Source organism: Tachysurus fulvidraco, chromosome 11 (genome assembly GCF_022655615.1).
Source record: "Tachysurus fulvidraco isolate hzauxx_2018 chromosome 11, HZAU_PFXX_2.0, whole genome shotgun sequence".
Taxonomy (NCBI): domain Eukaryota; kingdom Metazoa; phylum Chordata; class Actinopteri; order Siluriformes; family Bagridae; genus Tachysurus; species Tachysurus fulvidraco.
The window spans coordinates 13,926,678-13,944,764 of NC_062528.1; the positions used below are offsets into that span (position 1 = coordinate 13,926,678).

Below are 18,087 nucleotides of genomic sequence, written 5' to 3' on the forward strand. Positions count from 1 at the left end.
AGGGATCAGCGCAGACTTTTGGCCATATGCGTTTGTGTTTGTTTGTGTCACGTGATTGCCCCGCCTTTGTCTGCTCCTCCCGGTCATCACACCTGTGCCCCATTGTGTGTGATTGTCCTTTGGTGTATATATGTGTGTCGCGTTGCCGATGGCAGCCCGGATTCATTAATAAGATATATTTATTATGTACGTTAGTTCCCCGTGTCGTGTGGATTATTTTTTGTTTCCCTTATGTATTAAACCCCTTTCATTTGAAGCTATCCCGCGTACGGGTCTGTCTCCAATCCTCCTCCGTCCGGGGATCTGACAGTAGGTCATGCTCTTTAAGAAAATGTTTAAATCAAATGGTTAGTAAAATGTACACCCATTGTTGATTTTAATAGAAACATTTGTACACACATTCACTCTCGACAGCAGATCAGGGGTCAGTATAACAACTCAAGAAATCATGTAGATACAGGCCATTTGTTTGGATAATAGCATGAATGAGCAGGAACGTTCCTATTAAAGCAGGCAGTGAGGTTTTTTCCTTGTGAATGTAATTTGTAAGTGTAAATATATGCACCTCAGTCAAATTATTTATTTTCCTTCATACTTTGTGAAAATACAAAGGGCAAATTCTACAAGATTATTTTGGGCGATTTGTCATTTTGTAGTCACATAACACATGAAAATATCCTGTTTATTTATGAAATCCAATATTATGAAGCAAAAGTTAGATGTCAAAGCAATACACCTAGCAGGTAATGAACACCCCAGATGCCTACGCCAAACTTCGAGCATAAAATAGCACTACAGACCCAGATGTATTATATTACTGCATTAAATCGACTCTTAAATACTCTGTAAGCGGTCTAAAAGAAAACCAACTGACTGTACATAGAAAACTCAAGTCAACAAACATTCTGTTGATGAAAATTCTGTTTTATTTACAACATATAATGGCTAATACATGTTTTGTACATTATCACAAAACGTGTTTCGATATGAAGCATATACTGTATATCATAATGTACGATTATAGTGTATACTGTTTCCATAGTATACATGATCATAAAATGATAGACGTTAACCTTTTGATAATGCTTATTTAACAATGGATGTTGAATATGACATTTATTGCATTTTGTAGTTTTATGTAAATATAAACAATTTATAATAACGATGGATGTTTATCTTTATAACAGATTTTACCAGCTCTAGTACACAGAAAAAAAAGAGCACTCTGTAACAGAAGACAACAAGGGTAATTGGTCCTTCTAATTATCTGACATATCTCCTCTAGACATGTTTGATATGAGAGAGCATCATTTGCTGTGTGTGATCAGTCTATTTTATGTCAAAAGATACTTCCATGTGAGCATTCAGCGATGAGAGGATTCCAGCAGCCAGAAAAAGAAGAATGAAGAAAGTGCTCATGCCTTAGGAGAAAGAGCATCTCTGCTCTCTATAGTCCACACTGAGGCATTCGTCCTTGGCTGCTCTGTGCTGTTGGCTCTGTGCTTAAAGCTGAAGATAAAGCTAAAGCTGTCTGAGTCTCTCCTAATATGGGTACTGCTTCTGTTTCTTGCCAGCGAAGCAGGCCAGCCAGGTGCAGATCAGCATGGCTGTAGCTGCGCCCGCTCCGGTGCAGTAATACGCCCAGCCGATCTCACACGAGCCTACACACACACACACACACACACGCACACACACACACACAAAGAAGTTAGTGGCAAAAATTACTCTTGAGTCCACTTCAATTAACACAACCATTTTCAAACGGAGAATAACAAAAACTTGTTTTAAGACCCGGTAATGTCTTAGACAAACCCTCTTTCTAAGGTTTGTATCTGGAAAGTGTTCCTACAAGATTCCAACCACATGCTTTTGCACTTCAAATTTTTCTCTGGTTAGCATCTCTGATTTAAAAAGTAAAAAAAAAACTCTGTGCATTTGATCACCACTCTTTCACAGCTATTTTACTCATGGTTACAGTTATATACTACAAAAAAAAATTTAATTGTGCACCGGGATTTTAATTGCCCTAAAGATGCCAACTAGTCTTTACCTGCATATAGTATATACTGTAGTAAGAAATGTGGGTGTCAAAAAGTTTGAAAAAATAGATTAAAGATGTATAATGTAGCTAAAATGCATTTCAGGTGGTTGGGGCAATAAAAAAAACTGTCAAAAATCTGATTGTATTAGATTCTGTAATCTATTTTTTCTTACTATATACTAAACTACACTATACTAAACTATACTATACTATACTATTATGACTAATATGATATATTACTAATATAGTTATACTATTACTTTTCTAGGTTAGTCCTCTTACATGGTGGTTATAATTCTGTCCTTATGAATGCATTTACTCATACCTTGGTATTAGTTTGTCATTCTTGCATGCATTAAACTTTTGAAATTTTCAGCTCTAGCCTTGAAGAACTAGCCATGGCCCTGATCTTAAAGAGTATAATTCACATTGAAAATGGTACATAGTTCCAAGAGTGAGGAGTTTAAATCTCCTGCCATGGATGATTTTTTTTAGAAATGTACACTGTAGTATATACAAATAAGGTACTTATATCTTCGCAGTAAGGCTTAGTGTAAGACTTGTCTTATTGATTTCAGAAGCGCAACAACAAAAGACCATTTACAATCTTAAAGTGTTGCTCCCTGGTGTGAAACAGGGCCAGTCATGCATCACACAGAGGAACTAAACCCCAGTGAAACTCATTTAAAGAACCAAACTGAAGGAGGATGTAGAACCATGAAATGTATTTGCTGTCTTCCCTTGTCTTCCAAAAAAACGCATACTTTAACAAACATTCGTCCTTTTCACAAACTTTTAAATTCTGTGTCTGGATTTAAAGACTGTTTGGTGATTAAAAAAATTCTAGAGCATTCACATTTCTCCAGTAAATCTTGATAACACACTACACGTTTGATTGTTAAACTCCACCGACATGCTTTTTTTTTTTTTTTTGCTGAAATCAGTGTTGTTTATACTGTAGCATTGAAATATTCTAAGATGACAAACAGCATAATAAACCATGCATTGGCCTTTAACAACCTCTATTTCCACAGATATTATTTCATGGTGGTCTCTTACAGAGCAGTTATAGCTGAATACAAAATAGACAGGGAAAAAAAACAGGAAAAACATTCTCTCTAAGACAGGAGCTGTGGTTTTTAGCTAACTGTGCATAATTTGATGGAAAATACAATAATGTTTTCCACTTGTCTCATGATATACAGTATAATAACAAGAAAAAACATAATATCTCAAAGAAGGTGGACAGTCGATTTAGTTTCAACACAGAGAAAAACCAGTTAGCATAAAACCTCTCTAGGCTCTTATTGGAGCTCTTTGTATCTTGTAGCTCTTGTGTTCTCATTGTGTTATTCTGATTCATAAGTTGGACTGAATTTTTGCCTTTCGTTTAAACAACAATGGCTTTTTTTCATGCTAGGAGAACCTTTAGAAACTAAGCACTTTCTTTAAAGGTCAGACTTGGACATTTGTTCTGTGCTGCACATTTGTCTCTATGCTGTAATATGATGAACAGCGCCTATGCTTTGGGATCACGCTCAACATTTTCCCCTGAGAAAGTTTTATATTTATGAAGCTGTGAACAATGAAGGAAAGAGAAAGAACATGACAGAGTACCATTTATTTTATCTACCTCGGTGCTTGAGATGTTGCAGCAAAAAAACTGCATTTTAGTCGCATGATCTTATGGACAAAATCAGACATCAAATATTCAGAGTTCAAACATAATACATTTAAATGGGTGATAGTGTAATTACATGTCAAAAGTGGAACATATAGTACTGAAGGCTTTAACACCATAATTCCCATTCAACACTTGCTGACAGCGTGCACATTTTTCTGCTGGATTACACACAGTGCTGTTTTTTGCAAAAGTGAGTTTCAACTGGGGCATTAAGTTCAACTGCCATTTGCATTCATGAACAGTGAGTAAATTACACTGTAATGGGTACTTATGCATTCAAAGTTAGATTATAAAGACCCTGAAGGTATAATTCAGATGACGAAAAAATGTTAAAAGACAACAGAATCAGTATGGAAATAGCAGCATGCTTGAGCGCCGGTTTGTGAATGGAGGTCAAAGCTGTAGAAGGTGAGATGTAAGGACTGCACACCAGGAGGGAATTAGATGAAATGAATGTTCTGTGTTGCAGAGAGTTAAAAAATGGAGAGATTAGCACCTTGTGAGAGAGAGCGCCAACCAGCACAGGGTTGTGTATAGAAAATAAAAGCACAGAAACGCCAAAATATGATGAAAAATAAAGCACAATTAGAACCTGCCTCCAGCTTACTCATGGTCAACTCAAACCTCTGCAGATAAAAGTTCTTGTAGTAGTGTTTCTCTTGCAGGAACTGGACTTATAAACTATACAAACTTCACCCATGTCTGTCATTACAGTGGGTCATCTGCCACACAGTGGCACAAGAATGCTGTTGGGTCATGTTAAGATCCCATCTTGGCTAGAGCTGGAATACCCACCTGATGGACCAGGCCTGAAAATAAAAGTAAAATAGTTGTTCCAAGCCTGCCTCTAACTTTCTCAGTCAACTCAAACCTAAAAGTCTGTAGTACTGTTCATCCTGCAGGCAGGAAGGTCTGCATGAGATGCTCCATCATTTTGCGATACCTATTTTGCATCTCATCTTAATAAAGTATGGGTTCTAAAAAGTCCACAAACTTCTCCCATGTAGTAAGTGGATCTCTGCTCTATGATGGTGTCTTTTTTCGAGTTTTGGCACCAGTGGAACAATTCCCAGGTCCAGGAAATGAGGAAGATGGATGCAGGCTAAAAAGGGGCTTAATTCTTCCAAAAAGCTTGACATGCACAGCAACCAGAATTGAAATAGGGTTACTTATTAAAAGTAATACAGAACAGGTTAAACATGTGACATGGACATGTGATGTGATTGTGCTAGCAGGGAAAGGAGTTCAGCCCTGATTTTAGTCTAACCATGACAACTAAGGACACAGTGGCTAATCAACATCCATAAAAGGACACGACCATGAGCTTAGTGGGATTTGGTAAGAATTAAAGTATTACAAGCTTTCTCTTTACCATGTTTGGTACTTTTGATGAAACACAGTTAAACAATCAATAAATTCAGATGCCCGTCAATAAGACCTTGCGAACCTAATATTGCCATAGTTAATATTACCACACTTTTCACATGAGGAAGTTCTTTTGTCAGCATGTGACATTTACATCAGCAGCTGAACAATAAATCTAACAGAAGGCAGTTTAATACTGCACGATATGAATTCCAATTTCAGTCAGATTTATTATTATGCATTTGTATTAGCTCGGCTTAGCTTAGCTCTACTTCTAAATACTTCTGTTAGCTCTGTGAAATCAAATATCTCACACAGAATCCAGAAGTGCCATCACTGGAGAATTGAAGATTAATGATTGCTGCATTATACACAAGGTTCAAATCCTACTAGAGTTATGCTAATACCCAACTAACAGTTCACTAAGGTTCATGAAATAACTGCATCATTTCTATTTGGAGATATTTTACCATGAACAATCTCATGATCTTGTGGTGCATTTATATATGTTCACTGTGATGATGGAAACACCCCACACTTGTGGTATGTGTTACTTCTGAAACTCTGAATGTCATGAAGCAAATCACAAACCTTAGGGTAAAAAAAAAAAATAGAAGGTAGATGCCTTGATGCTGCCTTATGAGTTTGTGTCTTAGAAGGCAGCACTTCATTAGTTAGGAATACAGTTTGAGATATGCTGAAAAGGTAATATATGTCACAATGTTGCTAAAATATATATACAAAGGCTATATATAAATAGTCACTGAGCTCATATATACTCATAGACTATATGAAATAAAGTCCTGTTTGGTACAATAGAAGAAAGGTATTCTGTGATCAGCCACATAAGCTTTTTATAGTCAAATATAACTTGTTTCTTCTACTATTTTTCTTCAAATGACATTCAGGATTAGCTTAAATGATAAAAATACTGTATGTTTCCTCAAAAGCGGTGAGATAAACAGCTCTACCAGCTAGAATTCTACACAAACATCTGACTTTAGGATTAGATTAGATGGCTTTAATCATTTTCAGTCACATTATATTTTCAGTGCATTGCAGCAACATTATATTTGTAACACTGCAGCCTACATTCTGTCAAATGCATTACTGAACCTTTTGATAACATTCTGTGTTAGCTGGCACATGATGAGTGTTACTAACATTAGTCAAGTAAAAGGATTATTCATGCCATTGCTCCAGCATGAAGGCAATACGTTTGGTGAGACAAATGAATTTCCTTTCAAATGATATAGTTAGATGGACTCACCCAGTTCAAACTGGTCTGAGCGGTTATCACAAGTCTGCCTGACCTCCTCACTGTCCCAGCCGAGAGGGTACAGGGCACATCCAGAGCCAATGAGAAGACCTGCAGAGAAGACACAGAAATACAATAAAAAAAAATTTTTTTAAGTAATTGTCATGTTAAACAAGTCTCCCTCTACTCAGAACTCATAACGGAACAAAATCACCTCTATTGGGAGTTTTTTTAGTGTGCTCAGTAAAAGACCATTTAAAAGTATTGGTCTTGAGAAGGCATCATATATCCTGATAATTCATTTTCCCACTGAGGGCTCTTTGACAGCATGTATTACTTACATGAGCATTTAAAAATAGATAAATAAATAATAAAAAAAACAAATTTCAGTACTGCTGAACATGACAAAAGACGAGAGTTGGAGGGAAATAGACTAACTATAGCAATTCTTTTCTGTAGTCTAGGCATGAAGATGAAGAGCTCAGCAAACACTTTTAATATATAATTTGGTGCCTGCTTAAGCTGCTTTGTGGCAGTAAGTGATATTAAAAGTAATCTAAAAGACCTCATTTGAACCCCAGTCCCTCTTGCAGCCTCATTTCTGGTGTCACAAGAGGATTCTTGCTGCTCTTTGCATTTTTTCTATTCACTGGGTCTCAGCACCGAGCTGCAAGGTCAGTGCTGGATGGATATTAGCTCTCAATGCTCCGGCTGAGGGCTTTGCTGTCACATGAGGTTAATCCCTTCCAATTTGCCTCTTGCTCGCCTATCAGTTTTGGGCCAGTCAAGGAGAGAGCGAGACATGCTTAGGCCCAACCCTGGATAACCTTTCTGCATGGAGAGGCAGAGAGAGATAAGGGGAATAAATCAATCCCTACACAAGACTATCATGTGCCTCAGAAATGAGGAAAGGCAGATACATTCCTTATAGCCACACTCCACTAAAGAGCACATCGACACTCGACAGCTTTCCTACGTAAACTCACTGGGACTTAACACAGAATATACAGAATGCATAAAGTAGTTGTTAAAAGACTGCACAGAAGGATTCACAGCCAGGATATGTAACCAGAATGGAAAGGATCCTCAAATCCGCTGGTGTGCAGAGAGGCATGGTGAACATGTTGTTCAGTGGTGATAGCATTTATTTGCACCTAATAAGGCACTCACAGCTTTTCTCAGCCTCCACAGAAGTGCGCTGTATGGTGAATTTCATAATTATATTTTAATGAAAATATCACCTAAGTGATGGTGCTGATGATCATAAAAAGAATGTATTGTGTAAGAAACAACCTGACAAAATCAATAATCATGCAATCATTGCAACGCAGTCACATGTTGCCATTCCCAGCACAACAATGACTTTATTTTATGGCACATGATTTTTTTTTATGTTGCCATGTGTCTTTATTTCTGTTTTGACCCCCTTTTGTTTCATAATTAGCTTGTTGCCCTAATTATTGTGTACATTTCGTGCATGATTTTTCCCTATGTCTATTTAACTTGTCTTTTCCTATGGACAGTGATTATGCCTCATGGATAGACAGAGCTTCACAAACACTAGACATTTCTAACTTAAAGTAAAATTATATAGATGTCTGTTTACATGCAACAATTTCAGATTCTCGGGTCTCTTTCTCTTGACTCACTGTCCTAGTTTTGAAGTGTGGGTGGGTTTCTACCACAGCGAAACACTCAAAAGATGAGACGAAAAATATGCTGAATCAAAAGCTTCCAGGATTCTCTAATGGTCACTATTAAAATAACACTGCTGAAATTTTTTTTTGCAATTTTTTTGGAGCTCATATAATCTTCTGGTGCCTGCCATAACAACTGAGAGAATGCACAGTTCAAAGCCATATTGAAAAAGCATATTCGTTCTAAATTATAAAAAAAAAATTGTGAAATCTCTTTCAAGTCGTCAGTAATGTCAACAGATAAAGAGGCGTGTAATCAGGTTGAAATGTCCTGTGGTGTTGAAAAACAGAAACAAAAGGAGAATAGATTTTCTTCTCTCTATAGCTTTGGAAAAAATAAAATATATTCATTTTGTTAAATCTCATGAATGTCTAAAGTGCAACAACTATTTGCACAGAATTAGATATAAATACTCTGTCATTTAAGAACTGCAAGGTGTTGTAGCTACAAAATATAAGCCAATTTTGTTCAGATGAAAAAAAGCCAGAAGAAATAATCACAAGTATGTACATGTCCTCGAGCCCTAATTGCCTAGCACACAATCCACTAACAGACACAGGACAACCAGTGAAAAGTAGACAATAATAAATCCAGTGCATAAGTTATGACATGCACTCCATTTCAATTCATTTCTTTCATTATAAAAAGCTGGATGACAGAGAATAAGGGAAGCAGGTGGCTCCAGTCTCCAGCGATCATTCAACTGAAGTATAGCTTCACTCTTTTTTCTCTTTTATCTTCCTCCTCTCTGTTCTCTCTCTCTCTCTCTCTCTCTCTCTCTCTCTCTCTCTCTCTCTCTCTCTCTCTCTCTCTCTCTCTTCATGTGCATGCTCTATTCATCAATCCTTTAGCAAAGCATGTTATCAGCTCCAACAAGCATGGAACTTGTAGCAGATGTTGGCTGTTGATGTTCCTGCACATCCATACAGTACATTCCTACACAAAAACATAATGAAGTCCACTGAAAAGCTCATTTGGGTCTGGAATACTAAACCTTTTCAATTAGGATACAGAATTATGTAACCATAACAAAGAACAATTTACTTTTCACTGTTGAGGTTTACAGCAGTTGGATCTGAAGGTAATGGTCATTGGTCAAAAAAATAAAAATCTTATCCCATTCCATACTTCCTCAGCACTGTTATTGTGAGCCAGGTCAGTTTTCCCACAGAGGTGGGTTAAATTTGACTTGATGTCATGACAATTTGAACATCTTTCACACATTTGAATAATTATATCAAAACTTTGCAATTCAATTATATAAAGAATTAACAATTCAAGTGCTTTGAATAACAAACAGATGGCAGAAAAACAAATATGATGAGGTTGAGTAAGACGATCAGTTCATTGATTAGAACAGTTCTAACATACTTCTGAAACATTTTCTCTCAAGTGGTGTCTTGGTGGTGGTGGAGAACAAGTCAAACAAATCACTCCAAACTCTCCTGTAGGTGTTTGGTTGGTTAATGATCTGGTGATTATGAAGGTCAGTGCATATGATCTACATTATCTTTATATTCATGAAACCATTCGAGTGAACCCTCATGCCCTGTGCATGGAATGGAGTCATCCTAAAACAGAACGCTCCCATCAGGATAGAAATCTTTCATAACAGGGTTATGGTGAACAGTCAGAATGATTTTTATTGCATTACAGTGAATCTTTTCTCTAAGGTGACAGAATATTAGAGCTCCAACACAGACAAACACAGAATCATGTGCATGGTTGGGTAGGGAGGCTAATTCAGGAACACCGATGTAACATATCTAAATTGTTTTAGCATGTGTTTGTTCATACAAACATATCATGCGCATGAGTAGCAGACTGATTTTCACCATGTGGCCTCTCATTGCTCATTCCTTTGCATTTCATTAGGTATTCTGCATGCTTAATCTCATCCTCCACACTCCCTATGTGGGATATTGAGAGCCTGAGCTTGGGTGGTGAAGAGGGTGGGTGAGGATTACTAAGAATGGAAATGGCAACTGCAGATATGCCAAAATGCCAAGGGGGCAGACTTATGAATGACAGCTTGAGCTTGGAGGCATCCCTCCTTAATGTGTTTACACATTATAAAAGCTATTTTGGAAGTTGTGTACAGTGATAAATATACTTTAGGTTGTTGGGAATAAATGCATCATAATTGATGAGCACCAAAGGGACTGATGCAGATTTATCAGTGTTTATTCTTCTTATTACTCCTTTTTCCACTTGATCTGAACACTTCATTAGAGCTTTTGGAAATGTAACATTGTAGAAGTGAGGTTAATGCTGATGTTCCAGGCATACAGCACTGAGCAAATAAGTGAAAAGCATTTAATGACTAGATCATAGTACACCAAGTTACTCTGGAAGAGAGCCATCAAATCCAGCTGGAGACCTTTAATGCAGCAAAGTAGTCAGATGTTCAGATCACAAGACAGACAACAAAATATTCATTACTGTTCTCTTCAACATGGAATTTGGTGTCCTGGACACACACCAAACACTTTACCTTGGTGAAAAACACTAAACATGTTGTACTGCTGGTTACAGTTGTTAAAATATAGAAGACACGATTTTATAGTAATTATTACAACAATTATGGTGCTAAACGAATATTATTTCTCATGAGGTTTTTATGGACAAATAGACAAAGATTTCTACAGATTGCTTTGTGGCTGATGGTGGACGGATCATCTATATAGTTTATATCTTGCTACAAACCCAAATTTTAGAATAATAGTTCTTTGAAGTAAAGCATTTCTTTAATATTCCTAAAAGTATCTTTCAGTTTATGGGATATTAACTATTTTAGTTAGTACCAGAATTTAATAATTAAATAATAATAAATATTTTCCCCAAGCATAAAGAATTTGTATAGAATTTAATACAGAATTCTATACAGATTCTTTAGCTCATTGCAAAGCCAACAACAGTGGTTAACCAATTATCCATCATAGATTCGTGTCGTTAAGGAAAAAAGATATTGGATCTTTTATATTTACGATTTTCCATTTAGCACCTTAAAGTCTTTTCCAAGATAAAACCCTACAACAGAATATTTTACTTTCAGTAAGCACAAGGATTGTGTGTTATTTATATTACCATGCATATCATTTTTTATAAATGCTATAGACACAGCAGATTGTAATGAGATTTCTTTGGTATTCTCTCTGGAGAACCAGTGTTTCTCTATCAATAAATAATGTGCAGACAACCTCTATTTACTGGAAAAGCCTGTGAATTTAATTTTTTGCTGTAGTCTTTAGAATGTCTGTTAAAATGTCACTCCTCGACACACCTGACAAATGATTTGCAATTACACAACTAAAACAAACAAACAAAAAAAACAGTGAATGTGTAATAATGAAATACATTTCAAAAACTGTGAAAAAAGAGGTGCATCTGCTTTGACCACTACAATCATGGAAACTGCAACTGGCTAGTGCTAAAAACCCACAGCCTGCGACTACAGGAAAACTCTTAAGCACTGTAAAAACCATAGTAGCACTAGAAGTGTCCTCTAAACAATGTGATGCAAAGCCAATGCAAGTACAGAGCCTTAACAGAAATGAGAAAAATGCAAATGAGTTGTATAGCTACAGGGTGTATATTTGAAATTTGCAGACCTAACAATTTATTTATAACATATGCAATATGCAATATGTGACTCACTAATACTATTATGTAATACTACTAATGGCTATTATAATGAATTATTTATAATTCATATAAATATAATGAAAACTTTTATCTTACTGAAAAAATATGACATGATAAACATAACCTGTATGGCAAACAATATACAGTACATCCATCCTTCTACTCCTCATACCCACATATACATTTCCTCAATGTTCAATACCTCTTACAGACACTACATTATCTTTCACAGTGTGTATGACCTGGTCTACCACCAAAACATCCCTTTTTCCTCCATTAGTGTTCTATATGCAGCCATGAGTGGGCCCTGATGAGCACTTGTCAGTGGTTGCTGCTTCCTCTGATTCTTGCTGATTGAACTACAGCTACTTATTCAGTCTAATCTAAGACCATTATGTCTACTTACAAGTAATTAAAGATTTAAGATGCAAACTTCATACACTGAGGAAATTGTGGAGTTTAACAAAAGCCCAGTGAGACAAGAACCTATTTGTAACCTTGAACACTTAAAGAAAATATGTTGCGATGGAGAATTAAACAGAATATAAGATATTTTTAGTTTACTTGGTGCTGTATATATATTTCATTATATTAATTGTGTGTAAAGAAAACACTCCACAAAATGTAACGGTTTAGAGAATTTAACAATGGTAATAAAACGTTACTCATGCTGTTGTAGATAATAATTGATGAATGTGTGGTTTGGAAATAAACTGTTTTATTCATCTTATACTACAGCAATTTGCCCATGAATTTAAAGATTGTATGAAATACAATTAGTTACTTTTATCCATTTTGTAGTTATAATCATGCAACATCTGTGAAATAAGTTAGTGCCTGTTATCGCTATCATAGCAGCTATAAAAAAGCAGTTCCCTCACCAACCTTACCAAGCATACAGCTTGTCATGTTATAGAGAAACTGCAACGTTTGCTGTACTGAAAACACTGATTTGAGAAAAGATTACAGCTTTAAATCTGGCATTTACAAAGCGGTAACACTGGAGACTCCGTTCAAAAATGCTAAATATACTTCACAAATACACATACAGTATATTTTGTAAATGTTTATGTAGTGCATGTAGATCCTTGTGTAATTTCTTACTACAGAAATGATCATATCTTTAAGTGGCCACAGATCTGTGCTGGTATAGAAAAGAAATCAATACTTCTTTCCTTCCGTCCAATCAGAATTAAGAATTCAACCATGCTGTTATATAACAGATTTAAAAGCTCAGCCAAATACAGTAGATGTTACATCTGACTATGAGCGATGGCATAAAAGTAAAATTGGAATGTCACGGTACACCACAAGAAATAAAACTTGAATGACTGGTCTATGTTTATCCATGTTAAAATGTTTGGTACAGTAAGTGAGCTCCACTCCAGTAATTGAAGGTTCACATAAACAATGTGAAATTCTTTCTTGTTATGAAAGCAAGGTCATGTCACTATTCTGAGGCACTCGTTTTTTTTTTTTCCAACTCTTCCCCGGTTTTATCAGTGGGGTTTCTGGAATTCTGTGTCCCCTGCTCTCAATGGTCTCCTCAATTAGCATTCAAATAGATGGAGAAAGGAGAGGAGAGAGAGGGGAAAAATAATGACTGGCTTGGTTATTCAGTGGAAAAGGGGTGACATGAATAGGTCTGGAGGCCGTTTTAAAAGAGTATCCCATCATTCTTGGACTTGGAGGACGAAGAGGTGGGAAAGAAAGAAGAAGAGTTGTGAAAACAGTGCAAGGGGTGAAGGAGAGTTTTGGACAAGATTTGTCTTTTACATAAGCAAAAGAGAAAGGATGGGGTCAGAAGCATGGGGATTAACAGAGCAAATTGAGAACACATTAAATGTTCAGTGATTAAAAGAGTATTCTTAATATCATAATCCATATCTTTCTGTTTATATTATTTCGGTAAGATTAAAATATTTTGGTGATATTGTTTGGTAAGTGATAATGGAGTTGTGATATTTTGCTTAGATGATCCTAAGACATCTAACACCCACATGTGAAAAAAGACCAGACAGACAAGATACTTTTAGGTTTTGATCTTCCGCACATTTTCTTTGTTCACTTGTCAAAGTATTTAACTGACCTCCCGCAACTCTGCCAAAGTTTTGCATAGAATTCAAACAGAATCAGAGGATTTCTTGTAGGAGCTTTATTTCTGGGTGAGGGAATCCAAAGAAAAGGATCTATAGCATTAGTATTTAAGACTGGAGAAACTTCCATGGGAAATTCAGACACCAGAATGTGGATAAGAATGAATGAAAGTCCAAAGGAATACATTTCTTTTGAAGTTAAGACATCGAACAAACATAATTTCACACCATTCAGATTTGATCATCATCTGAAATTAAAAGCGAGAATGAGTAATTAGTAAGCACTACAGCTTCACAGCTCCAGGGTCTCCAGTTTGATCCTGATTTTTGGTTGCAGAATGTGTGGAGTTTCTATGCATGTTTTAACCTCTATTCTGAATCTATCTTCTCCTCTTTGCTCCGAAAAATGCCAGTAAGTAGTTTGACTCAACTAAATTGCCCCAAGGTTGTGTGTGTGTGTGTGTGTGTGTGTGTGTGTGTGTGTGTGTGTGTGTGTGTGTGTGTGTGTGTGTGTGTGTGTGTGTGTGTGTGTGTGCATTGTGCCTTGCAATGAACTGGCATCTCATCTTATCCATGGTGTATTCCTGCCTCTCAAGCATTGTCCTAGGATTGTCTGTATTCACCCCAGTGATGAATCTGAGTAGAGAATTTTAGATGACAACTAGTCTGATAGCCACAACTAGAACACAGATGTTGTCTGCATCTAAACACCAGCAAACTAAACATATTTCAGCTATAATTTAGGTTTAAAATCATACATATTCTACCAGTCACTGACCTCCTAAAGACCAAGGTCAAAGCACCCTGCTTAGTGACTGTAGGCATTCTTTAGATGTACACAAAGCTGTGAACATTCTTTTTACCCTGAACCTTCTCTCATGTAAATCTAACATCATTTCAAGTGATGATTATGATCAATATTATCAGCCGCACTGATCCAATAAAGAAATGGGCTTGTATTGACAACATCATCAAGAAAAGTATTAATGCCTGAGGACAGCTCTACTTCCAAATGCAGTAATAATGCATTTTATAAAGTTGAGCAATAAATAAAATGCATTTACCAGGTACATCCCATTCATAATGCTTGTGCTCAACCCCGAACGCCTACCGGCCCTCCAAACCAAACTGGTCAGCTGACAGCTGATTACAGGGTTATATGATTTGTAAAACAGTCCAATAGAACTTTTGACATAAACAGGGTGACAAGCAATCAAATGCTGTTAGTGGACTATTACTAATGGTTGATACTTTTATAATAATTAGACAGAATGACATTCTATGTTACACTGCTGGTTGTTTCTATTGAACAATAGCACGACCAGTTCCCACGGGAGAAATCACCAGAACTCTTAGACAAGGATGATTTTTGTTCCTTGTCTCAATAGCTGTCATGTCAGCATCTGACCCCACGCAACCTGACCCACTTTTGTCCTGATGAACTCAGAGGCCTCCATTTAGCAACTAATTAGATACATAATAAATCATGTTCATTTTCTTATTGAGTGTGATGATTACTTGAAAATATCTATTGGATTAATAAGAGAATCCTTCATTCATTCATTCATTCATTCATTCATTAAGCACTTGGGCCTGGATAGAAGTTGTGGTGGATCCAGAGCTATTCCCAGGAACAGAATAACAGTAAAATGTAATATTTCAAAACCATTTTGTCAGTTGTTTAAATTGTGATTCAATGTGCTCTTTGAAAAATTACTTTAGAAACAGTTTGTATAAAAACCTCTATCAAAGGCACCTAAACGTTCATTCATTCAACCCATCCTGGCAAGCCTGGGAATGAGGCAGGGATACAGTCTGAACACAACACCAGTCCATTACAGAGCATCAGCCACACAGATACACTCATTCATGCCTCAGGGCAGTTTAGAGTAACATGTTTTGGGGGGTGGGAGGAACCCAAACCCTTGCAGACAAGAGAAAAACATGGAGTACTGAGGCAATGCCTGCCACATACCTGTCTCTGCTTATTGCTGAGAAAGCCATCATAATGGATTCAACTCACATTCCTGAAGATTACCAAACTAACAATTTCTGTGCTTCACTTTGGTAGAAAGTAGAAAAAATAAAGGATGGCTTTGACAAAAACTGCATAATTACAGGGCAATGTTCTTGTCAAATGTTCATTTTTATAATACTACCTTTAAAAAATACATACAGGTCCAGCCTCTTTGTTAAACTGCTGCAAGGACCTCCGGGCACGTCACAGCTTAGACACCATAGTGTGGACTTCTGTGTGTGACTTTGCTATTAAGGCAGTTAAACATTCTATTGATGTGTGAGGATTTTTACAATGAATATGACAGCTGCCAGTGATTTTGACTGAAAATCTCACAGCAGTGTGCAGTGGAGCGGTGCACTTTCCTCACTCGTTTCTCTGTATGATTAAATGTACTGCACACTACTAAATAAAATTCACACTGTCAGTTACCACCAATTTAAAGGAATTCTGTTCACAGGTGTATTATTAATGCAGAGGGCATACAGCAGACAATGCAGTATGCATAAATATAGATAGAAAAATGCTTATATATAAAAAAAAACCAGAATTATTCCCACCTTGTGCTCACTTTGGAGCACCCTGTCCAGAAAAAAGTGGTTGCTGAAGGTCTGCTAGTTTGATTTACATAATCAATAAACAAACATTTAAAAAAGCTCCATTTTTCATGATATGCTAACTGCATTGGTGGACATCATAGTGAGGAGTCCGTGGGATGCGGTAGCCTAGTGTTTAAGGTGTTGGACTACTGATCAGATGGTCATGAGTTCAAGTCCCAGGTCCACCACACAGCCACTGCTGAGCCCCTGATCACAGCCCTTAACACTCAGAGCCTCTGCAAAATGCCAGAAATGTAAAATGATGAAGGTAAGTTAGGTACAGAGTCAATTATTTATTTTTTCTGACCTAAAATAAGCTGTTTTTAGGTTTTCCACATATCGGTCTTAAACTTTATACTAGAAAACACCTAAATAAGAAACAGAGTTATTAACAAACATTATGCTCTAGCACCAATATCCCCTTCTGTGTTCATCATTTATCTATATGTACAGTATGAAGTTGTTGGTGAAGTAGCCGAACAACGCAGAGACAAAAAGTGTTCTGTAATCATTGTATGAATCATTGTATGATTGTATGAATCACAATCCACACCCACATGTAGGTTTTTCAAAAAGTCAATTTAATTCAGCAAAACCCACTGAATCTTCAAATGTCATATGCCTCTGTTTATTTTAGATTTAGATTTTTTTTTACGAGTGTAAGCCTCTGGGTTCATGACTGACTGACTGACAGCAGGTTTTTTCCTCTTTTATTGGCTGCATCAAAATACAATTGCAAATTTCACGTTGAATACATCTTAACCTGAAAGCCCCAATGAAATCAGCATTCATTTTACAAATGCATGCATTAAACAAGATAAACTGTTCAACATGTCATATTCAATTTACTGTTAATTAAAGTTCAATTCAATTTAATTCAAGTTTATTTGTATGGCTCTTTTTACAACTGACATTGTCTCAAAGCAGCTTTACAGAACATAAACATAGAACAAAAGGTTAATATAAAGAATAATATAAAGATTAATAGAATACAGAATTCAAGATTAATATTAGATATATTTAGTTCACAATGTGTATGTATTTATCCCCTATGAGCAAGTCTGAGGTGACTCAGGCAGCAGTGGCAAGGAAAAAGTCCCTTAGACGGCAAGGAAGAAACCTTGAGAGGAACCAGACTCAAAGGGGAACCCATCCTCATATGGGTGACACTGGAGGGTGTGATTATAAAAATATAGTCTAACAAATGTTGTATAGATGCAAAAGATCACATGGAGTTTACATCTCCTCTTTAGTATCAAAGTTGAGAAACCTCACATTCTAGAATATTCTACAACTAATTTCAGGAGTATTCAGAATTTTATTGAGCACTAATGATTGCCAAAGTTAATATTTCCAGCTGAGATGAGCTACAAAGAAAACACTATACAGCAAATCAAAATTCAATTTAAATTATATTTGTATAGAACCTTTAACAATAGGCAGTGTCACAAGGCAGATTCATACTGTATAAATCCAAATTTAGACTACATCCTAATGAGCAAGCTAGAGGAGACAAAGGCAAGAAACAAACTGTGACAACATGAGTCGGAAAACTGTAGTCTACAGTATATTTGTGAAATGATCCACTAAAAGTCATTAAACTATACTAAATCTTTAAAAAAAAATCCATGTGCACTAACATCAGAAAAATTCATTAATATAGATAAGGGACAACACAATGGTT

The 18,087-nt window shown here is 36.3% G+C and overlaps 1 protein-coding gene across 2 annotated transcripts in view; it reads right to left on the reverse strand.

The window, feature by feature from the left end:
• Positions 1 to 903: 903 nt before the first annotated feature.
• Positions 904 to 18,087, reverse strand: part of LOC113643423 (LHFPL tetraspan subfamily member 6 protein) — a 51,036-nt gene continuing 33,852 nt past the window's right edge. For both annotated transcript variants that reach the window (XM_027147684.2, XM_027147685.2), the window contains exons 3-4: positions 6,361 to 6,459; positions 904 to 1,661 (exon numbers count right to left, since the gene is read on the reverse strand). In XM_027147684.2, coding sequence (XP_027003485.1) covers positions 1,543 to 1,661; positions 6,361 to 6,459 — 218 coding nt within the window. In that variant the 3' untranslated portion in view covers positions 904 to 1,542. The remainder of the gene's footprint in view (positions 1,662 to 6,360; positions 6,460 to 18,087) is intronic.